Source organism: Haliotis rufescens, unplaced genomic scaffold (genome assembly GCF_023055435.1).
Source record: "Haliotis rufescens isolate VD_foot unplaced genomic scaffold, xgHalRufe1.0.p SCAF_5, whole genome shotgun sequence".
NCBI classification, from domain to species: domain Eukaryota; kingdom Metazoa; phylum Mollusca; class Gastropoda; order Lepetellida; family Haliotidae; genus Haliotis; species Haliotis rufescens.
The window spans coordinates 30,499,859-30,525,220 of NW_025964223.1; the positions used below are offsets into that span (position 1 = coordinate 30,499,859).

The following is a 25,362-nucleotide window of genomic DNA, read 5'->3' on the forward strand; positions in this document are numbered from 1 at the left end:
AAACACTTGGATTTGTAAAAGAAGGATTATATACAGTACCACCCAACAAAACATTTCATGGAGATACATTACCCGATTTAGTTCCCTATAAAGAGTTGTGCATCCATCTTGATCAGGTCAGTACAACGGATAATATTCAACTAGAAAGTCCTTCAACTCTACTCAGATCTGTTTCAGTGAAAGATGAAAAATACAACAGCGGTAGAACGGAATCTTTCTAAACATTACAATATAAAAAATTAAAGCGTGGTATTATTTCAGACCTCAAAATTTCTGTATTAGATGTAAAACACCAACCTGTATATATAGGATACTTGAGTGTAACACTCCATATTATAAATAATGGTTGATTCATCAGGCCCTGGAACACTCAGACAATGTAATACAATTGGGCTTTACGATCTCGGAGACACAGAAGGATTCGGTAAACCCGGTACCGATGGCAAGTTATACGCTTTACACTTACAAGATAATGTATACAAGCGGAAAGAAGTCACATTCACAGGTAATCTAGGAGATTTAAGCGATGTTGACGTTAGTAGACTCCTTAAAAACACTTCGTACAATCTTACTCACAACGATGATAATAAATGGACTATGGTCGAAGCATACATCGAGTGGCTACTGAATATCGTCATTACCCCACCGTATGTGATGATGGGTAAGGCACATAATTTAACTAAGATAATAAATAGTGGGATTGTACTCGGGGCTTATATCCCATCAAAACGAAAAAGTGTGTTAGTCACCCCCCTGCCAGAAAACCCAGGTCATATGTTATTTAGTCGTCCGGCATAAAAAAATGTTAGTTTTAATTTGGTTACTGAATCCAATGATATTAAACATAACTTGAGTGCAATACCTAATATTTCTACGCTTATTATTGAAGTCTTGTTCGGAGATGCACCGGAAAATGCCTTCGAAATATTACCAGGTCTATCGATTAAATGGCTCAAGAAACACGAGCGTCGACGTTGCAGTATTATTCATATTGGAGCATCACCCTTTGCAACCCTTGAGGGGGTCCAAATTATTAAAAGTGGCAGTATTTCTCTTACTAAGATATTCATGCTGTATAATATTCATTTGATAAGGTTGATGTATACTCTCAAAACATTTAAGCAAGACCAATTAAAGACTATTGTATGACCGTAATATACACTATGAGTTTATATCCGGCGCTCGATGAGGCATTTGAAAAGATGGATACTGTTGATGAATTTCGATTACATCAAATAAGCGACATAAAACATCGAATAAAGAAGGAGAGGGAGTTGAGACTTGGATTGTATAAAAAGTATCGCAGAGCCGTGAATGCTCTCGACGGATTTTACACCGTGCTTGTAACGGCTAGCATGGCACTCGATCTCGGTGTTGGTTTATATATCAACTATAATTGCCGCGCCTATCGTACTTGGCATGCAAATAACTGCCGGAGTCTCAGGACTGGCAGGAATAGCGATAAAATTCATTTCTCGTAAGTTGAAAAAGAAAGCATTAAAACATGATAATATTCGGATACTCGCCAAAGCAAAGTTGAACAGCATTGAGGACCATATTTCGACAGCAATGGCTGATTGTAAGATATCCAAGGAGGAGTTTCGTTTAGTGTTGTCAGAACTCACCAAATACAATGCAATGAAGCAGGAGATTCGGTCAAATTCTCGTAAGACCAGTGGTATTAGCGAAGACGAGAGAAAAAAGTTAATAGAACAGGGGAGACAACAAGTGCGTCAATTATTCCGTGCCAAAACCAAAGAACTGGTTGGAGATTAAAAATAGACTGCTTACTATCATGAGATCACATTTAGAAGAATACTTACATAAATATATAATAATGGAATTTATGCTCAAGGACAAAATTATCAAATGGAGAGAATTACCACAGGGTATATATTATATCAGTGATGTCAAACCAACCAAATACGGTCATCAATTGTTTCTTACCAATTACCAAGAAGAGTATATAGTCTGGTCTCCTAGTAAAATGAACAAAGAACTTCCCTCTGTAGTGGAGGTATAGGTATATAAAACTGGCTCCAGTGGAAGTGGTCCAGAACCCCCATTACCTCTAAAATTTTATATCATAGAAGCATTGATTGACTCCAGGTGGTGGTGAGCTAGAGTCAATTTAACTTAATCTCATGACGATCGTTGAATCTCATCATCATTTACACATAAAAAATTCCATCTGTAGTAACTGTATAGGTATATATATCCGGCTCCAGTGGAGTTGCGGCAGAACCATCATTACCTATAAAAATTTATATCATAGAAGGTTTGATTGACTCTAGGTGGTGGTGAGCTAGAGTCAGTTTAGTTTAATCTCATGACTATCGTTGAATCACATAGTCATTTACACATAAAAAATGCCACCTGTAGTGGTGGTATAGGTATATAAATCTGGCTCCAGTGGAGTTGCGGCAGAACCATCATTACCTATACTACTTACTTCATTGGGATTACCTTATATATATAGAGGATACGTATACGTCAGAACATGATACATCGTAAGAATTGCATTATACATACATATTGTATATGCATACGTCAAATCAAAACACTTCTCGTGTAAAACGTAATCAAAGATAAACATAATAATAATATATATTTACATGTGGTGATAAGTAAACATACCAGAAGTATGGCTTCTAGGTGTAGGTTACACTTTAGTCTGCCACGACTACATGGCCAGGGCTACAGTGACATCAAAATACCTACAAATATTGAAATTATTCTAAATGTACAATAAAACTAGCTTCCCTACACAATGCTCTTGCAACGTGTGGACATTATTATCAAATCAGTGCTACTGTGTATACATATTTACAGATCTGAACATAGCACTACCATAAAACACAATAAGTTACTAAACATCCTAAAACTATCATGAATGTCCACACACTTACAATATATTTAACACATATATGATAATAGCCTCATAAACATATTCAAATAACACCCTGTCCAGGAGAATCAGACATTGACTAAATCTCTCACACATCATAACCAATACCTTATTTAACGTACACCTATTTATATAATCTTATTTATGAAAAGATAGATTTGTATATGTTTACGTATTTAATTGGAAACATACCTTGACTTTACAAAATCTGTAACATGTGCCCACTTGCTGTCGTCTGTCAGTGACTTGTCTGTGTAGTGACTGAGGTGCAAGTGAGGGTTAAAAATCATGCAAAGCTGACCCTACGGAAAACAATAGGGTCAACCACTCAACCAGAACATTTGCCCTGGCTGACACAAAGGAGCTGATAGGGTAGTGACTTCCCCTCCCTGTTAAATGACGTCCTAGTCATTCTTGCTTACCTTGCTTGACCAACGCATCAAGTGCCTTCTCTGATCTGCCTGCAAATACACCTTTAGCCATTAGGGAGCTAAGGTACTCTTAGCCAGTCTGATGATGGTGATGATGATGATAATGGAGATAATGCAGACATTACATAATCTCCTCTGATCTGCCATGCTGGTCTTGTTCTCTCTCTGGTAGATCTTCTTGGTGCTGGTAGAGGTGGGACTACTATTTTGGGTTGGGTCTGTGTGTCACCAGGACCGTCTTCAGGAGTGTGAGGTTCATTCTGTGAAGAGTCTGCATCCTGGTCAGTTTCTTGGGCATCAGAGCTGTGGACATCTTCAGCAGCATCTACCACTTCATTTTCTCATGTCACGACCTCATCCAGAACAGCACTGTCTTGTGCTTCTCCCTCAGTCGGCCTGTCATCTGGATTATCAGTTGACACTGACGGGTCTCTCGGGTCACGAGAAAAAACAATGGTGATGTCGTCTGTTTCTTCTTCCTGGTCCTTCTTCCTGGTCCTGTTCTTCATCAGACAAGGGACTCCTGTCTTTTGAGGGATGGTCCAAGAAGTGTCCTGTCTAAGTGTCTTGGCTTAGGAATCGGTGTCTCCAATGGTAAGGAACTGATGGGCAAAAGCAGATTCCTATGGAGTGTACGGGTTTTTCCATCTTCACGCTCTTTCTGTACAACATAAACTGGAATGCTTGGGTTTGGCTGTTTGATAACCATATACACATCCTCCTCCCACTTGTCTGACAGTTTATGTTTCCCATTGAATGCCACCTTTTTCACCAGTACCCTATCTGCAATTTCCAGTTGGGTTGCTCTCGCTCGGTAGTCATAGTTTGACTTGTGCCTTGTCTGAGACTTCTTAGCATTGGCAGACGCCAGTTTATAAGCCTGTTGTAGATTGTCCTTGAGGGTCCTGATGTATTTAGACATGGATCTCTGGCTCAATGTCTAAACCAAATGCCAAGTCTACTGGTAATCTTGGAGCTCTCCCAAACATCAGAGAGAATGGTGAATAATTTGTAGCCTCTTGCCTTGTTGTCTTGTATGCATGTACCAAAGGTCCAACGTGGCTCTTCCAATCCTTCTTGCTCTCTGGGCCAAGTGTCCCAAGCATGTTGAGAAGTGTCCTGTTAAACCGTTTGCACATGCCATTACCCATGGCATGATAGGGCGTAGTGCGAGACTTCTGTATGTTGGTCAACCTACACAGTTCTTTCATAAGAGCTCCTTCAAAGTTGGCACCTTGATCTGAATGAATACGCACAGGTTATCCATAATGTACAACAAAGTTGTGAAAGAATACAACAGCAGTGGTCTTGGCAGTCATATTTCTGGTTGGATACGCCTGTGCATATCTGGTGAAGTGATCTGTGACTACAAGAATATGTTGTTGTCCGCCCTTGGATGGTTCCAATAAAGGTTGTGATTTTTGTGTGTTCACTAATGGGTCTCTTCCTGGGGTAGTCTTGTGTCTTGTACACCGTTCACATTTCTGTACATGCCCCTATATATCCTTTGTCATCCCTGGCCAGTAGAATCTTGCCTTTATCAGTGAAGATGTTCGATCTCAGCCAGAGTGACCCACATTGTCATGAAGACTATGCAGCGCTCCTTTACGGCATCTTGTTGGTAGCACTAACTGTTCCTGTACCTCCACATTGTCTTGGATTACTCAGTAGAGCACACCTCTCTTTGTGTGGTAACCACTCTTCATGTCCAGGACACTGAAATATTTCATCCCTCTGAGACAATCCAAGGGTTCTTCAATCCTGGGAAGAGCATAGGAATCCTTGATGGTCTTACGATTCATCTGTCTGAAGTCAACTCACATCCTCAGCTGGCCTGCTAATATAACATTCGATGCCCATGGGCTATGAGAATGTTGTATCACTCCAGCAGATAAGAGTTGTTGAAGGTGTGTACGGACTTCATCATACATGGCAAGTGGTATACGCCGGTGTGGCTGTTTGAAGGGGACATCATCAACCAGATCTTTCCTATGCTTGACTGCATCTGAATGGCCTATGTCCTCTTCACCTTTTGAGAATATATCACAAAACTTCATGATGACATGTATCCCTCTCTCAAACTCAACTTGCTCTGTCAATGCAACTCCTTCAAATGGCTTGCCAATGGGCGGACGTTGTAAAGTAACTGGTTGGAGTTCACAAAGAATCACTCTCGGTTCTATCACAGCAGTACGTGTGGTAACATTAGCAATATCCACGTCTATGTATCTAGGATAACTGATGTCATAATCAATATTGGCTATGTCCAAATCTGTAGGAATGATTGAACTGTTTGTTGGCTGTAAAAGGGCACAAACTCTTGGACATCTAACTCCTTTGGTAACGTGGCCTCTAAGTACCGCACGGCTGTTGGCTGGTATGGTAACTCTGGAACCTTCAGCGTTGTATACAAGTCCAAGTCTCCAGTCATTCTTCTCCAAGTTCTTCTCACATAAGGTAATGGTTCTAAAAGCAAGGTACCAAGGCGTTGTTAGGTTGGTATGCTGCAAGTATCTGGCACCATGTCGTACCTTGCAATCCTTCAAGAAGTAGGTAAGCACATTGGTTCCTAATAGCACAGGCACTTTCCTATTGTACTGAGTATCTGGTACCACCAGAAACAAACAAGGAATAGCTTCACTAGTACCAGAACCTATTGCATTGACCTTGACCTCAATGAAACCATCGTAAGGTAATGTTTCGCCATCAGCACATTCGATATCCAACAGATCTCCTAAGGGCTCAATAGGAATACTTGAGAGGTGAGAATTGTAGAAGGACCTGGACACCAAAGAAACTGATGCTCCTGTATCCAACAATGATCTGACCTGTGTATATCCCATAAATAAGTCAACCTCATTCGTATTCCCAACTAATCCCTCAGGAACTCTGTTTTGAAGGACCTATGGCTTGCCCCTGCCCATAGGCCTGCATGAGTTTAAAGTCCTCCCACGACAACTGTGTTCGAGTCTCACTCGGCATCCATACTGGTAATGGCCTCTCTGTCCACATCGCCAACACTTTGGATCAGCTGCTTCACTTCCTGCTCGTTGTGATGAATAAGGCAAATATTCAGTATGGTTTCTGGTCTTGGGTAAGTATAGTTGGAGGGCTGTAGACTCCTCCACTGGTTATCTCCCCTTGGCACTTGTCGAGAATCCTGGGACGTTCTCCAAGTCTGTCCTCTTTGGTTTTTCATGTCGGCCCTCTCTGTAGTAAGTTGGTGTAGGATAGTCTTCATATCAGACATTTCTAACTGATGTGGCGCTGTGTTGATCTGCCTCGGTTTAACGAGGTGTTTCCAGTAAGTCCACAAAGTTACGGATGCTGTCAAACTTGTGGCCAGATATATTTTTCAAAGAAGGTTTAAGTCCAGTCCACAGCATATTATGGAGCATCTCATCCCGTTTCTCATACGTTGAGTTATCCCTCATGGCCCTTGAAAGAAGTTCCTCTAGTCTACAGCTCCATACAGAAACATCCTCTTTCTCTTCCTGCTGAGCACTGTAGAAGAGTGCCATACTCCACTCTCTCCTCTCCACGACACAAAACACGCTCTTGAACTTCCTAAGTAAGTCAGTGGTGCTGGCGTCTGGTTGCATGTGAACGGTAATCTTGGCCACCTCCACCTTTAAGGAATCCCTTATAGCTTGGTCCTTAGCATCAGAGGAATAAACCTTGTTGTTAATGAGACAATCTACATGATATCTCCAGACTTCATAAGATGTGTCTTTGCCAGATTTGTCACCGCTGAAATTCGGAAGTCTGGGAAACTTCTGATACATGTAGGTAGGCATGCCTGATGGTGGCTGTGGAGCTGTAACTTGGGCTATTCCCTCCTTGGATTCCTCCTCTGATTCGACTGCAGAGTATTCCTTCATCCATGTTGCAAAGTCCTCTGGGTGTCTGCTTTGGGTTTAACACCTAACTTCTTGAAAGCCAGGACAATATTCTTCAATTCATCACCGGTGAGTCCCATCCTTACAAATAAATATTTGTCTAAGACTTGGAACGAATTGTTCACAATGACTATCAGAGTCAACGACCAAAACACAACTGAAAACCACATTAAGTGTAGAACGGATACAACTGTCGTTATATAAACACATAGTGTATAACAATTACAACTGCTGTTTTGTAGACGCGCAGTGTGTACCTGTGTACAGTTTGGATTTAAATTGGATAAGATGCTTTAATTTCGGTTTAAATTGGTTTAAGTAAACATAGTTGACGTCCAACTATAAAGCAAAGTACATTGTAAAATGTAAGTATAGAACAGTTTAGGTGAAAGCAGTTTCAAAAGTTACCTGTTATGACCCGATAATACCACCTCTTAATGAACAATCACAACATTACACTGTCACTTAATAACAGCAATAACTTCACCTCACCACCCACTTACACAATGTAAGGTAGGTATTAGTAGTACTAAGTAACTGTATAGGAAAAAGTAACTTTAATTACTTAATGTGACTTGGTTACTTCATGGCTAACTACTACAAGGTAGAATATAACACCAGTAATACTGAATGAATATGATACGGTACCGTGATATATATATATATCCTATTTGAGTTCAACACCACTGACTAACCAATAACTAAGGTCAAACTATAAAACACTAATCCCATTAGAAATACATGACCCAAAACAATACTAAATTACTAAATAGCAAATGTTAGTATGCATGGTAAGTGATAAATACGTGCTATATTGTCTGTTCAGTTCAGTGTTCTGTCTGTTGTCAATGAGAAAAAAACAATAAGGAAACCTACTAGCCTATATAGGTGAAGGTATAAGTGTTAAAATAGCTTTAGGGTAAGTTAGGTTTATGTTTCTTTGGAGCGAAAGTTAATAATTTAGTTGCTCTCCCTCACAACACAAGACTCATTCACACTAAACTTGATACTGAGTTTGAATATGGCAGCATGTCTATAATAAACCATGGTATACCAAAGCATGAAAACAACAGGTAATATTTTCAAATGGATCAAATTAAATAAACAACACAATCGGTGATAACCGGTATATTTGCAAATCACGACAACACAGCGCTTCAAGGGGATCCCGCCATCTGTGAAAGTGGCCAAGCATCTCATTCCGCGTACTTACAAGGTATAGTCCGAACATATATTTCACGATTGTCATAATCTGTTTTTAAGAACTGAGGTAAACAATTTTCCGAGGCAACTTACAAGACTTATTGGCCCGAAAGTTTCCTGGGTCATCTGTACTTCCTTTACCTTTGTAGATCGGACGATTAATTCTGTTAAACCATTGTTCGGGAAACATCCTAGTAGCAAATATAAGATTAAATCGTCTGGTATACAAGGGTAAAAATGTTGGCACTGAAGCTTTAATATATTCATTGATAATGTTATCCTGGCCACATGCCTTGTTACTCTTTAGTAGTTTGATGTCTCATATTTCTTGTTTGCTTATATCAGTATTTAAAATATCATTACAATTATTGACATCAACATCAATATTAAAATCAGTCAAATCATCAGAGATAGAGTCTACATTATGTGCATTTAGGTTTTTAAAAGAGTCAAATAGTTTATCGATAGATGGCAAAATTGCGTCATTCTCTTCCTGATGTAACATTTTCCAAAATGAGTGGGTGTTATTTTTCCGTAAATTAGAAATATTGTTTTGCATTTTGAAGTGATGACTATTATAGAATTTGAGAAGGTTTTTTTTAATAACATTGACTCCTGTTTAAAAGTTGAGTTTTGTTTTGTAAACTTTATTGTTTGTTAAAATTACATTTTGCCTGGTGATACCATCCCCTACTAGTCTTGCATTGGCGTCCAAACCAGGGCTTAGGTCTATTGCATCCAGGTCTACACAGGCGGATACCATCATTGACGAGCGCCAGGCCAAATGCTGATTTTGCTGTGTGTAAGAAAATGTTGTTAATATTACGTACAATAAGGTTTACATCGGAATTACAAATATCACCGGAAACCAAGGAATAAATGTGAAACATCATACAAGAAATCTCACTTTTTTTAATTGATTGTACAAAATCGTCAGCGCGTGTCTTATCCTAGGGTCCCAGAATGCACGTGGAGTCAGTGTTGTGAATTTCAGAGTCTGATTGACAGATGTCCCTTGTTGATTGGGTTTGACCCGTGATATTGTTTACATTTGCTGATTCACATTTTAAAAGCAATTTCAGAGTGCAATAGGCATCAGATAAAATAGGATAAAAATTTACAGGTATTTTTCGTAAAACCCTTATCTTGACCAACTCTGCCATATACAATAAACAGTGAGTTATTTTTACACATGTGTGTGAGTTTATGTCCAAGATTTTTCACTCTCCCAGAATCACTAGAACATCTTGTATCTGAAATGCCTAGGTCAGATAAGCAATCAATGTCATTTACTTCATCGATTATATCATTTGGTATACCCAGGTGTTTTTACATAACACTTTCAATACATGTCTCTTCACAATAACAGCTAGACCCCCTGATCTTGTAGATGAGTTCCTGTTCTTGGTGTACACATCAAACAAAGGCAGATTTTCAGTGTCAGTGTCATCAAGTTTGGTCTCTGCAAATAGACCAATATTCAAACTTTCAATAAAATCAGAGAAGTCAGGATTTATCAATTTGGATGCAAGTCCACACACATTAATAAATTTTATACACAGTTCAGTCATGTTATAGGGATTGTTGTTTATGGTACTGTTGTTGTTGTTTTAGTTGTGAGTACTAGTGTCACACTTGTTATTACTGTAGTTGTTGCCGTCATATAGCTGGAATATTGCTGAGTGCGTCGTTAAACAACAAACCAACAACAACAACTGTAGTTGTTACTATTGTTGTTGTTTGTTGCCCCTAAGGGTCACTGTACCTTGCCTTTTCCCCAGGTTGATCAGTTGCTGGTGGAGATATGAGGGTGTAAGGTGTCTCTCTGTTACTCCTCAAAGGCGGATAGTCTCTCTCATATTGCCTGTCTCCAGTGTTATGATCATGATAGTCACTGTCTGGGTAGATTTTTCTGTTCTCTATGTACAACCTGTACCTCACAAACACTGCCTGTTTACCATTTGCCTTAGCCTGTTTATATCTTGGCCACAACACTTTCCTTCTCTGGATTATTTCAGTAGGTAGATGGTCATTTATACCAATACTGGAATTTTTGAGTTTGTATGCATTTTTCTTTTACTAAATTTCTGTCCATCTTTGAATCAAACCCGGACCCTGAGTACTTCTGCACCTGATGGAGGTACCTCTCAGATTACTGGAACACTAAAGTCGGTTACTACAACCTGGGTCCAACATCATGCACAGAAGTCTTCATGCTCTTCACCTTCAAATTGGAGGTTATTGAGCAGAAAATATTATCTTCAGAGGAAGTTGCTTGATCTTGAAGACCATCCTCCTCTGCCGTTTATGATAACAGATGGGGAAAGTTCTGCCAGTGGCGCTGAAGACGAGGATTGGATTGGGGATCTGGTCCAGTGCCTATGGTGGCGGAGTTTCTGTTCCACCTGAGAATGGTGGACAAACTCCCTACATTGAGGGATACCTGTCTGCCCTTACATCAGCTCTACAGCATGACAGGCTAAGAATTGAGATTATCCAGTGCTCAATTTTCTTATGAGATCGTTTCTGACTGAGGACATCAAGACTCAATGCACTTTTTCCAAATGGAACCTTTCAGTGGTTTTATAGGCGCTTTTAAAACCTCTTTTTGAACCTTCAGCCACGTTACTTCAAACGACGAGGAAAACAGCTTTCCTGCTTGCCATGGCCACAGCAGCAAGAGTATCTGTTTAGCATGCTCTCAATGTCTCTAGTACGACACAAGCAGAGGTTTGGAGCATTATTACTATTAGTGCCTTACCGGTATTGGTGGCGAAATATCAGGCCTTGTCTCTGGGAAGATTTTAAAAAATCCCTTTTCTTGGCAAAGTGATGGATCCACCAGATCGACTTCTGTGCCCTGTTCATGCTCTCCGGTATTATTAAAGGGCGTCACAAAGTCAACGGAGCCATAGAAAACATGCAAATCAGCTTCGGATAAGGACATAATTAAAGCCACTGCAGCAGGCTAAAGACAACTATCTCAGATAGAAAGGGAGTGGAGTGGAGTGGAGTGGAGTGAGTGCCTAAAACCACGAAAGAAGTTATTTTAGAATGATAGGCACTGGTTTGTAAACAACAGGGTAGTTGCAGTTGCGCCTTTAGTTGATTGTAGGGTTTCCAAACCATGTGTGTCATCAACTGGACGTTGGCAGATATGTTCCAGGTCTTTTCATGCTTTTTATTCAAGGGATTCAAGTAATTTCACGCAAGGGACATAGAAGGGACATAACTTGTAATAGCCACCATCCTAATTCGACAAGGATGGAAACTGGAATTTTGTAGTCACTTATCTCCCTTGCCTCGGGAAGATGCCCAGTATTCTGCATCTAGGATTGCTCAATTTGAAAAGAAGTGAGGTTTTCCTGCTTTGCACCTGTGCAAGAGGCCTGCGTAGCAAGATGCGATTACTTGCACAACTTATCACGGATAGTTGACAGTGAAGAAGACAACTGTTGAAAATCTGAAGATTTTGTAGTGTGATGTCAGCCAAAATATGGGATTTAGGGCTATGATGTAATAGAAGAAGTATTCTTTGATATTATTAACAATGATAACTATTGTTTGATATAACTGTTGAGGTTGTTGGATCAGACTTTTGTTTTTATGGTTGCACTGCAAATGCCACACATTGTCCGTTTGTTGCGATATCGTCCAAATAGATACAATTTTGCAGCAAACAGACTATAATAGGAAGTAATTATTACTTTTTTTTTATCTAGGTAGCTACAGAAATAGGACTAATATTATAATTATACTGCATTGCCCATGTGTTTTTCAAAACAGAAATGATGCCATTTGACAGAAAGCAATGTCATTGAGTGGAAATGCCTTGTAGTTCCTCACAATTTTAGCTAGAGGCACGGTACTTTCATCTGGTATATCTGAGCATCCCACCCAATTGAAGGTAATGGTATCACACTGGAAATGTGTGGTGGTATGTACCAGTAATGAGTTCTGGTGCCTTTTTAATTCTAATGATGGTGGGGCACAGGTGGCCCAGTCGTCTAAGGTGCCGCGATTCGCTGTGCAGAGTTGTGTCCCTTGGACACGCCAAAAACCTATGATTGTGGGTTCGAATCCCGGTTCGCCCCGATTATGTTTCTAGGTTTGTCAGCACCATACCCGTGTTCGTGGGTTTCACCGAAGAGGTAAACGTCTGAGACCTGCATCACTTCAGGCTTTCCTCCCACATTAAGCTGACACGCCGCGATATAACTGGAATATTGTTAAAAGCGGCGTAAAACCGAACTCACTCACTCACTCACTCTAACGATGGTGGTGAAAGGGATGCTCCTGTGTTTGCAAGTATTTGAAAACACTTTTTCATAATAATGTTATGATCCATCTGTGTTTCTGTTCAGGGGACTTGGCCATGCGAAAGCCTCTGGAGCCACAGAATGTGCTGTACAGTGCTAAGGGACTGACAGACTCTTTGCAACAGTGAGTAATCTATACCATGTATATATACCACCAATGTTCTTTCAAGCTTAATGCAAGTGAATAATGCAGCCCCAAAATTTGTAGCATGAAAGTTACTGGGGACATTCTAGCTCACCTGACTCAAGGTCAAATGATCTTGTGTCATGGCCTACTTTTCTGGCATGATGCATAGGGACCAACATCTGTTGTCATCTCTTCTCAGAAACCAATGGACAAATGAAGCTGAAACTTCACTTGTTCCTGCTATCCTGCTACAGTGTGCAATGTGCTTCTTAACTTCGATATCCCTACCACAAAGTGAACAGTTCACTCCAACTCACCCTGGAAATCGGTCACCCATTTTGAAGTCAACTGCCCCTGAACTTCCATTTGGTTTTCTGTAGCTCATAGGCATTCTTCCTTACTTATTTTTGTGTTAGTTTTTTATTGGCCATATTGTAATAATGCCCATAATGTTACTTCTGTGTGGATGTTTGTTACAACAAGGGGGTTCAAGTTGTTCAAGGCATCAGAATTGGCTGTCAGGTAGCTGTCTTTGAGTAAAACCAAGAACAATTAAAAAATCTCCAGGAGGTTTGAATCTGATTTTCTAGCCATGTTGAAAATGTAAAAAATATACGTTGGAGCTTGAGGCGATGTTCATACAATGTTTGGCCCTCACTCTATGAAGGTTCATACTCCAATGAACTCACACAAAGTGAAAGTCAATCAATCATCTTACGCAACACATGTTTTCAAATAATATTACCATTAGATGAGAAAGGTCTGTAAAGAACTACCTCAGTAAGTCAGTCACAATGACAGCACGTCGTAATACATTGACATCAAGTACAAGACGTCAAAATGGCCGACACGATAAACGTGACGGGAGAGGTTTCCGAAGTTGTTAATGAACTTGTGGTGGTTACATGTGTTAGTCATCATTGATCTGGCCGATCATTGAAAGGTGATTAAAATGCGTCAAACAGACACAATGGTTAATTCATAGATTGCTGGAGACGGTCACTGTCAGCCTAGACACGGATCGAGTCGATACTTCTACCTTGGGTACTGCAAAAATTCTCGGACACAAAAAGGCTTCAGCTACTTTTTGTAGTGCCCTTCTGGCCAGAGAGAGGCTGGTTCTCAGTGCTTGTAAACATCACAGAAAGACATCCCCTTCGACTTCCTCTATTATCAGATCTACTACTTATCCACATTCAAGCCATCTCCATCTGTCTTTGGAAATGCTATATATTTGCGTTTGGCGCATCTCCAGAATTCGCTAATTGCCAAGGAACATTCTAGGACATTTTAGGACACTAAGGTAAATTCATAGATTACTGGAGACAGTCACTGTCAGCCTAGACATGGATCGAGACGATACTACGATAGTTTGGATGTGCATTTCTTCGTTTGCTCATTAGGATGGGCCGTAGCGAGGATATTCGTGAACAATCATGCAGTCAAGCTCTCTGACTTTACTCAATGCATACTGAAACGCTGAGACCAAGATTAAAGGTTCTAAAAGATCAGAAAGACCGCTTATGTATGTTTTCCTGCAAGGGAATTCCCAGGGGTTTCCCCAGGAATGTGGAAGTAGTCCGTCAGTGTTTACGTCATTTCAAGAATACAGTCTCGTGAAAAACGTATGAAGGTCAAATTGTTTCGTTCATATACTTATGAACGTCAATTTCGCGGTCATGTGACCGACCTCTCGTCCAATGGAAAAGCCTTATATCGTGTAAACTTCAAATTAAAAAATTATTATGGAATAATTACAATAATTGTTACTCTATTAACTTGATGTTTTAGGAAAGTATAATCACAACACTAGGCATACAAGACCCTTCAGACAGGACTTATGTGTTTATGAACTTTGGTTGATTATTGAAAGACTATCAGAATACAAAAAGACAATTATCAAAGATAATATTTTTCGAAAAAGGGCAATCTTTTGAATGCATCTTTAAGACCAGACAATCCAGTGATTGACATCATGACTATCACTCCACTCAATTGGGATAGGATGACAAGTCAGTGAGCCTGACCACCCGATCCTTTTAGTCGCCTCTTACGACATGCATCACCTTTTACGGCAAGCATGCAATAGACTTACTAGCAACAGAAGATCTCAATCTACGTCAGTAGAACATGGATAATCTTATGAGTAGAAGGCCAAGAAGATAACACCGAGAGCAGTAGGTAGAAAATCCCTGCATTTGTCTGCTCTCTATAATTGATGATGATACATCAGACTCTTTCCTAACTAAACTGGATCACTTTCGAACAAACCCGTACAACAGGATCGCCGCTGGATCTCCCGTCCCAGACACAATAGATACTCAGTCTTCCGATTTTGACATTCTAGGACATTCTAGGATAGTGGCTTTAACAATGACAGATGCACATCAATTACATTAAGTAATACGTTACAACTGCTCTTATAGCGAAATCTACCACAGAGATGTCAATTACCTCATGCAGCACATGCGTAGCCACCTGAGCTGCCATGTGACACCCTTCACTCTTGTCTCTTCGCTTGCCTCAGCAAGACGTACAAAGACTGCTCGGAAGCGTTCCTGTTTCTTCATCCTTTGGTGATATTTATTACTGTTTATTACTTGCATATAAACTGTATCTATTGAGGGCGTTTGCTTTAACTACACTCGGAAATATTTTTCCCGCCAAAAGGAAAAAAAATTCCCGCCCTTTTCTCTATATAATTAAGGGGTGTTTTGTCTGCACGTTGCGTCTTACGTTCCCCTGTTATAGTATGATTGGGTTTTTCACATCACCTATTTCTCTAACGCTAAAATATGTGGTTGATCTATATTCGCAATACTCGTTTATTTTCTTGTGAAAATGTTTGTTGTGAATATTTGTAGCGCTTGTGTTGTAACCATGATTTGTTCTTTGTTTATAGCATAAACAATGTCTGACATGGACACTTCGCCGTGCTCCACCCCCTCCACTCCCGCAACCAGGCGTTGCGCGGTGTGCCGCAAATTTCTATCGTCCCGGGATCCCCACGATCATTGCCCGCGGTGCAGGGTTCCTTGCGGGGACACCCGATGTGCCCTGTGCGACAGTCTGGGGCCTGAGGAATTCGAGCGCTACAGGCTCTACGAGCAGTCTGTCTCCACCCCTGTGGTGGCCAGCTCGTCCGGTCGGGGTCCCCTTGCGGGTACCACTTCCACGTCTGCAGCGGATCCCCTGGCGGCCCTTGGGCTGACCGGGGACTCTGTTACCACGTTGCTTTTGCAACTTGTTGACTCCAAGCTGGCGGCCTTATCCAAGGATAGGCTGCTGGCTGTTCTGTCCCCGGCCTCTTCGTTGGCCGGGGGTTCACACGCGGGGTCTTTCGGTGCGACGGGGGCTCCCGTGGTCACCGGTCCTTCCCACGAACCATTGGCTCCACTATCGGTTAAGGACCGCGTGGCCATGGTTTATGACTTCTTTGAGGCCATGCCTAAGCCCCTGCAGGTACCGCGGTGAATCCACGGCTCCGTGGGTTCCGCCGAGGTCTACGAGGAGTCGTCCGACAAGGCTTTCCCCGCTTCAACCTTGTTGCACGGTATTAAGCCTTCCCTGGAGAAAGCCTTTGCAATGCCTCTGGTCGGGGACTCCCGTTGCCTCCGCCGTCATGGAGAAAGGGTTCATTCCCGGTGCATGACCTTGCCTTCCCCGAGGCCGGTCCCACCGCGGAGGCCCACGTTGAGCGTTTGGGTGTTCGTGCCCCACCGGCTGCTACGGTGCCACAGGCTACCTTGCAGCAGTTGGACACCCTCGCTAGGCGCTCAATGCTCGCTATGTCGCACGGGGATACCTACTTGGCAGCAGCAGCCAGTCTGGTCAAAGGTTCTCCCACGGACCGAGACCAGCGCATTTAAACTGTTTAATCTGTTTAAATGCTTCGCTTGAGTACGTCGCCGGGGCTTCGGCCTTTCTTTCCGGCACATGCCACTTGCCGCCCCGGGGTTGGACGCTGCTAACCAGGAGGTCCTCCTTTCGCAGCCTTGGTCTGCACGGACCCTGTTTATTAACAAGATCCCTGGCGTTCTGAAAGAACAACAGGCTGCTTTGTCCGCCGAGGCCTCTCGGCAAACGCTGGATCTTGATGGGTCCTTGCATCGATGCCTGGGTGCCGCTCCTAGGCGGAGCGCCCCCCAGGATGCTGCAGCTGGTAAGTCCAAGGGGTCGGGTCCTTCTTCCTTCGGGAAGAAGCCCCGCCCCGAGGGCGCCGGTAAGGGCAATCTGCCGCCCTTTCGCGGGAAGAAGGGACACTGGGGGAAGCCCAAACCGTCTAAGGACAGCAAGGGCTCCTCCAGGTGACTCTCACTGGAGGGGTTCGTATGCCGACAGCGTCAACTTCGGTTGGCCCGTAGGCGAACCCGAATCACTCGGCCCTGGACAGTTGCACCTGCCGCAGCCTGTCAGGCTTCCCTTTCCTTCCCCGGTAGGAGCCAGACTTACTAGGCGGATCCGCCGCTCACCGTCACCCCGTTAAAAAAGGTTTCTATTCGGAAGCCGATCTTCCTATCCTTGCCGATGCCATTGGCAGGTTGGTGGAGAAGAGGGTGGTACGGGAGTTAGCCCTACCAGAAATAACACCGGGGTTTTACTCCAGGATATTTCTCGTTCCCAAGGACAGTGCCGAACTCAGAATGATTCACAACCTGAAATCGTTCAACGAGTTTTACCTACACAAACCGCCCAAGTTCAGAATGTTGACCTTGGCGGACCTGAAAGCACTGGTCATGCCCGCCGACTGGCTAGCATCGAACGACCTGAAGGATGCTTATCTGCATGTTCCGATTCATTCGGACCATCACAAGTATCTCAGATTCGTCTTTCAAGGCCGGCACTACGAATGGGTAGCACTCCCATTCGGCCTATCGTCCGCTCCCTGGCTGTTCACCCGGTTAACCACCCCCATTGTGGGGTTCCTCCACCAGAGGGGTATCAGGTACTTTGCGTACCTGGACGACTCGCTAGTGGCCAATCGAATGACGGACACCCTGTCACGCCAACTCGATTTTGCACTTCGGCTCTTGGAGCATTTGGGGTGGATTGTCAATCTCTCCAAGAGCGAGTTAACCCCCTCGCAGAACTTGAAGTTCATCGGAGGTCGGTTCGACACGGTGACCCATCGCCTCTTTGTCCCTCCAGATCGGTGGCACAAGATTCAGGCGATGATTGCCAAAGTCTTAGCTGTGCAACAGACTGTTCACTTTTGGGAACAGCTGTTAGGGCTACTTGTATCAGCCCAAGACTGCACCACCGAACGGGGTCGTCTCCAACTCCGCCCGCTGCAACGGTTTCTCATCCAGTTGTTAGTACAGGGGGAGAACAGTGCGTCAGTCGCCCTCCCAGACGGTCCCATACAACGTCTTATCAGGAGTCTCTATGTGGCCCTTCCAGGCCATGTTGAACCTGTATACAGACGTCTCTCTAGTGGGCTGGGGCACCCATCTAAAGGGGGAGGTGAGCTCGGGGCTGTGGTGCGTAGTCGAACTAGGTCTTCACATCAATTGCCTAGAGTTCAAGGCAGTGATCAACGCAGTCAATCACTGGAAGCATCGTCTAGTCGGCGCCCGACTCATGCTGGCGACTGACAACACGACGGTAGCGTCTTATGTGAACAAACCCTGGGGAACCACAGTCACTCACTACTTGATCTCACTTTCGAGTTTAACGCTCTGGTTGACAGTATCCCGTGCCAGGTGCGCGCCCGTCACATCCCCGGTGTGCGGAACATACTGGCAGACGCTCTGTCGAGGCCTCGGGATCCGAGCCCCACGGAGTGGATGCTCAATCCAGTAGTGTTTCAGTGGCTGTGCGAACGTCTGGGTTGTCCGATGGTCGACCTGTTCGCAACACGGTTCAACAATCAACTCCCATTGTTTGTATCACCAGTCCCGGACCCGAGGGCCATCGATCATGATGCACTCATGTTAGACTGGATGGGCATGGACACTTATGCTTACCCGCCGACGGCGTTAATACCACTCATTCTAAGCCGGCTCCGAGGAGTCCGCTGTCGAATGTTACTGATCACGCCCAATGGCCGAACAGATCGTGGTACCCCAACTTGCTGGCCCATGCCACGCAGTCGCCACTTCCACTGCCTGTGAGACCGGATCTGCTGATCCACCCTCACACCCGTCAACTTCATCTAAACGCAGGGCAGTTCAATCTGCACTCGTGGATGTTGTCACCGAGCGACTGAGGTGGAAAGGTTTCTCTCATCGGGCGTCTCGGGCATACATTAGTATGCATCGTGATTCTACCCAGAAGGTGTATAATGCACGCTGGGCTATTTTCACGAACTGGTGTAGTAAACATCACATTCATTCGCCAGATAAGGTATCTGTGCAGGACGTTGCTCGTTTCATGTCTCACTTATGAGAGACCCGGAAACTCTCCGGGGGTTCCATTGCCAACTATGTCTCGTCCGTTGCTACGGTACGGGACGTTGCTATGGGTACCAGTCTCTTAAAAGAGCCGGTGATTCGGGGTATTTTCAAGGGTTTCAAGCAGCAAGATCTTAAAAAGGGCCGCCTTCGGGCACTGGCCTTAGATCTCTCCTTAGTGTTGCAATCACTTACGGAGGCTACGTATGAACCCTTGAGTAGTGCTTCGTTCCGGCATGTGACTTTGAAAACAGCATTTCTCCTCTCCTTTGCCACAGCGGCAAGAGTGTCGGACATACATGCACTCGATGTCACCAAGGTTCGATTTGATTGGGGCGACGAAGGAGCGGTCCGCCTGGGCCTGCTCATGGGCTTCGTCGCTAAGAATCAGAAATTTGGCCAAACGGAGAGAGAATTCACTGTAAGATCACTCAATGAAATCCTGCTGATACCGAGGACAGATCACTGTGTCTGGTTAGGGCCGTTAAGCATTATCTTAAGGCCTCGAATGAACGTAGACAAGGGCGCGACCGTCTGTTCATATGGTGTAACCCTAATCGGACTGCTGACAAAACTCGCAACTCGATTGCGTTATGGCTTCGTTCTGTCATCAATCTGGCGTTCCGGTCACGGGGGGTACCGGTTGCGGGGTCAAACCCACACGAGATCTGTGCGCTAGCGGCAACATTTGCCCTACACTCTAATATCTCTGTTCACAGAATTTTGAGAGGTTGTTACTGGCGTTCTGACTCGGTATTTGCCAATCTTTACCTCAGAAAGGTTTCTGATGAAGACGTGGAGGGCGTGCACCGTCTTGGGCCGCTGATCGCGGCGCAAGCGGTCATCTAAGGGGTGTGCCTAGCGCAGTTCCGAACTCCTCAGGCTTCAGACCTTTGCACGGTGGTCAATCTGGGTCAACTCCAATGTTCCCACCGCCGTGGGAAACAGGAGTGGGGGTCCCGCAAACCAGCGCTCTCACACCACAGGTGAGGCGGCTTTTTGTGTGTTTTGTCCTTTTTTGTCTTTTTGACAATTATGTATTTAATTGTCCGTCATGTGTTCCAACCTTGTAATGCATGCTTACAAATACTGGAATTAGGTCACGCGCCTAACGCATACTTTAAGTAGGCTTGCTTTTGGGATATACGGTCTGGATGAAATTAAATTCCCTCTTCCCGACTGTTTAACCTGATCTAAAATTCAGCTCACACGGGTACTGTGTTCTCATCCACTGCGGCGATGAAATACCTATCCAGTGAGGCCGTTTGGAGTCACCAATCGTTTGGCAAAGACGATTGAGCCTTACGGTATGCCCTTGACAGTGCTTTGGTATTCCTATAGGGTAATGCCAAGCTGGGAGCATGCGCATCGAGTTCTTCCGCCTTGTTTACTTCCGCTGGTCGGAAAAGGAACAACAAGCAGTCAGGTTTGGGTTGTAGCGCTCCCCACCGCCTACTGTGGTAATCAGCCTCGGTATAACAGTGGTAACGTATTACTTAATGTAATTTGTAGAATTTTCCTATTCGGAATATTCTATAAGTAATACGTTACCACTGGGCTGATGCCCGCCTGAATGTCCCCCGAGCACTTGCTCTCGCAAGAGACAAGAGTGAAGGGTGTCACATGGCAGCTTAGGTGGCTACACACGTGCTGCATGAGGTAATTGACATCTCTGTGGTAGATTTCGCTATAAGAGCAGTTGTGGGAGACAACAGCCTCGGTATAACAGTGGTAACGTATTACTTATAGAATATTCCGAAGAGGAAAATTCTACAAAACTTCCACGAAGAGTCTTTATGACCATAAATGGAAGTCATTTGATGGAAATTGCAAGTCTAGGGATATACCATCCCCAACTACTGCAACACCTCAACACATAGTGGAATACCTTCAAGAAAGTTGAAGGGATCTACTCTTGCTACCTATCTAGCTGTTATCAACTTAGCGATTGCTGCGACCAGTCTTAAAAATCTCCACTGTTGCGGAACTTCAACCTTTGAGATTCCGGCCTCCATCCTCGGATCTTTACATTACTACGCCATTTATCAGCAGAAGCTTATGAACCATTGGAAGACAAAGACCTAAAAACTTGTCCTATTTAAGACAGACTTTCTACTAGCACTAGCTACTGCAGCTTGAGTTGGCGAGGTCCATGACCTTAATGTAAACAGGGTATGATTTGAAAGACACAGTCATGGAAAGGTAAATTTAGGCCTCAGTATTTTTTTAATAATAATTTTCCGATTTTGTAAACAATGAAAAAAAATAAGAAAAAGGTAAGTGGATGTTATGAAATCTTACTATTGCCAAAAATCGCCACGATTTTCGCTTCCTTGGTGATCAATCAGGACAGTATGAATGCATTAGCTTCCTTTTTTTCTTAAAAGATAATGTGATAAACATAACTTTCTTATTCATTAAACAGTAGGAATAGACCTTTCAAACAGTGTATAACATAAAGCAGCAAAGATGTTTTACAAGCAGATAATTTCCTTAATATATGTAGACACCCCAGAACTGTGAACTCAATTTCATGGCAATAAAAGCTTCTAGTTGACTGGTGTTGAAGAGTTAAAGATCTAACTACAAGCTTTCAAACCCCTTCGTAGACTATGAAGGAGATTATTCATCTCTCCCTCTCCAGGTCCACAGGTTCTGGCTGCGATCAGTCATTCGGCAAGCTTTTCATACGCGGGTCAGCGATAATGGAGGGCTGTTTTTGGATGTCCGAGACAGTGTTTGCTTCTCACTACCTGAGGGACCCCTCTGTCTTGGATGTGCAGGGACTGCACCAGTTTGGACCAATCGTACTGTCTCTACAAATGACAGCAGCGCACCAACGCAGATGATCAAGGATCAGTACTACACCAGTGTGTCTTATTGTGTATAGACGAGAAGAAATCTTTGAATTTATATCATCTTGTAGTCCTTATACTTATAGTTCGGGTTCCCAGACTTGAATACTGTAAATCTTGAAATTAATGTGTCTCCAAATTAATACGACTTCTGACCCCGAGCTAAAAATGCAACTCAATATCAATACGACTCCCCGCCACCCCATCCACAGTGGAATGATACATATCCCTTCCTTAATCTAATCAAACAGCAAATAGCACCGCCAATGAGCGCTGAGAAGAGGACTTCCGTAAAAACAGTAAACAATGTTTTCCTAAGGACAACACACAGTTTATATGTTTATTCTGTTGACTGGCATTAAGGAAGTTCAAAGGCAATAAAATAATTGACACAACAACAGTTCACTGAGTGGCATGCGTAGAAGGTGTCAACAAACTTGAAGGCAGATGACAAGACAAAGGGTGCAGATCTGAGGAGTGTGGTGAAGCCTATCGGTGCGAATTGTGTCGTGTCGGCCACTGACGAAGAGTTGTGTGGATGGCATCTGTCTGGTCTGCTGGAGTCAATGATGCCTAGTTTGACACAAGTGGGTTGAACTCTTGACCCCAGCAGTGATAACACACCGGATGTTCGTTGTTGAACATGGTGAAGACTGACACAGAAATGCTGTTGCAATGCCGCTTATATACTACATGACCCGCGTGACCAAAATAAACAAAAATATGTCGTATGAAGGTCTTGCCCAGTCATATGGAGATCGTGTTTATTTTTGTAGTCGTGTGGACATTGTAATGATTCGGGTTTAATTGTATGGGGGTCGTGTTGATTCGTGTTAAGTCGCATGGGCGTCGTATGACAGTCGTGTTTGGTCGTATGACAGTCGTATTGGGGTCGTGTTAAATAAGGTTAAATCGTGTTGTATTGTATAAATATCTAATAATGGTCGTATGAGTGTCGTGTTCAGTCGTATGAAGGTTGTATGAGGGTCGTTTTTGGTCGTGTGAGGGTTGTGTTTGGTTAAGATATTTGCATAAACCACAAGGTCGAGCACGGATCAACACGATTTTTCAACTTTTCTTAAATCGTGTTCACAATTTCTAAAATCGTGTATGTGAGATAGGGGCTTAATTCCTATTCTTTCAATGACATTGTTATATACTTGTTACAACTGCTGCTCAACAAACAATGTTTGTGCTTATATTCAAGTTGGTATTTCTGCTATCCAAAGTGTGCAGTGAGGCCGTCTGATTGTTGATAGACATTTTGGAGAAATAAATACGAACTTTCATTAATGCAAGCAAAGACCATTGCATTTTTCACATTTAATTCACACTCACATTCATTTCAAGATTTACAGTACCTATGAAGGGAGGAGATTCGTCTGTAGAGACTGTATGTCTTCAACACATCAGAAGTCGCGGCTGGCTATTAATAGATCTGTGTCCCAAATCCTCCAATCACCAACCGGTGGTTATGATTGAATGGTTTTGTTTTGAAGGCCCCCGAGAGTAGTTGTCGATCGTTCCTCTTCCTGTCATAGTGTTACTCAATGACTGAGATGCAGGTTGAAAGTTTTAACAGAGCGTAAAAAGATATACCAAGCAGTCACACCTTACATCAAAAGATGTATGTGTGCAGTCAGTCTTGAAGAACTTAACTGTCCAGGCGGGGCAAGGGATGATTAGCTCTCTGCTTCCTGCAGGGTGCGTTATTAGACGTACTTGAACAAGTTTGTCTTAGTTCCATGCTACGTGGTAATTCATGATCAAAGAATGATGTCCTGTGCAAAGACATGAAAACACATGGGTTACCTGACCTCATGATAATATTCCAGCTATATGGCATCAGTCTGTAAATAAACAAGTCTGGATGAGACAGTCCAGTGTTTGACATCATGAGCTTCGCAATTGAGAAACTATGACATCCATCAACCATCACGGCGAGACTGAATATTGGTTGTCTCTTATGGCAAGCAGGGGTTGCTGAAGACCAATTCTAACCATAAATCTTTGTATATATTTGTATTGTGTGGAATATTTTAGACTTCTATGCTTTATACCGAAGATCATTATTACCGTATGTGAGGACTTGTGAAGTGATTTGTTTCCTACAGTCATTCCAAAAATCTGTTAAATCTCTGCTTTACATAACAGCTGCAATAAATCACACGAGCAATATGGCAATGTTGAAAATTCATCCTCCGTTTAACGAAGGTACCACTAATTAGTTTTGTTTGGTATTCAGTCATGGTCTTATGATGAGTATTGCATGTTGTGGATTAGATTTATGAAGGCTGGAAGTGGAAGGGGGATATAGGAATGGGTGCCTTCCATCCGGTTTCGTTTCTGGAGCAGAACTAAAAAACCATGAGATATCTAAATTTGGTACATAGACTTTGACATAGAAAATGGTGGTAGTGCTTGTTTCAGAAACCATACAATGTTTCTTCACCAATATTATCATGTTTTAATGCTTTCTTTTCCAACCTACGAGAAATGAATTTTATCGCTATTCCTGCCCGTCCTGAGACCCCAGCCGCTATTTTCATGCCAAGTACGATAGGCGCGGCGATTATAGTTGATAATAAACCAACACCGGCTACACTGAGTCCCATGCCGGCTGTTACAAGAGCAGTGTCAACTCCGTCGAGGGCATTCACGGCACTTCGATACTTTTTATACAATCCAAGTCTAAACTCCCTCTCCTTCTCTATTCGATGTTTTATGTCGCTTATTTGATGTAATCGAAATCCATCAACAGTATCCATCTTTTCATCGAGCACTGGATATAAACTCATAGTGTATATTATTATATCATATAATAGTCTTTAATTGGTCTTGCTTCAATGTTTTGAGAGTATACATCAACCTTATTAAATGTATATTATACAGCATGAATATCTTAGTAAGAGAAATGCTGTCACTTTTAATAATTTGGACCCCATCAAGGGTTGCAATGGGTGTTACTCCCATATAAATAATACTGCAACGTTGACGCTCGTGTTGCTTGAGCCATTTAATTGATAGACCTGGTAATATTTTGAAGGCATCTAACAGTGCATCCCCAAACAAGACTTCAATAATAAGTGTAGAAAGATTAGGTATATCCTTCAAGTTATCTTTTATATCATTGAATTCAGTAACCAAATTTAAACTAACATTTTTTGCTGCCGGACGACTATATAACATATGACCTGGGTTTCTTGGTAGGGGAGAGACTAACACACT

General features: G+C 42.9%; 1 protein-coding gene across 2 annotated transcripts in view; it reads left to right on the forward strand.

The window, feature by feature from the left end:
- LOC124118347 (28S ribosomal protein S15, mitochondrial-like) overlaps window positions 1–25,362 on the forward strand; it is a 122,240-nt gene that overhangs the window by 64,972 nt on the left and 31,906 nt on the right. For both annotated transcript variants that reach the window (XM_046480440.2, XM_046480441.2), the window contains one exon: window positions 12,806–12,884. In XM_046480440.2, the coding sequence (XP_046336396.1) occupies window positions 12,806–12,884 (79 nt within the window). The remainder of the gene's footprint in view (window positions 1–12,805; window positions 12,885–25,362) is intronic.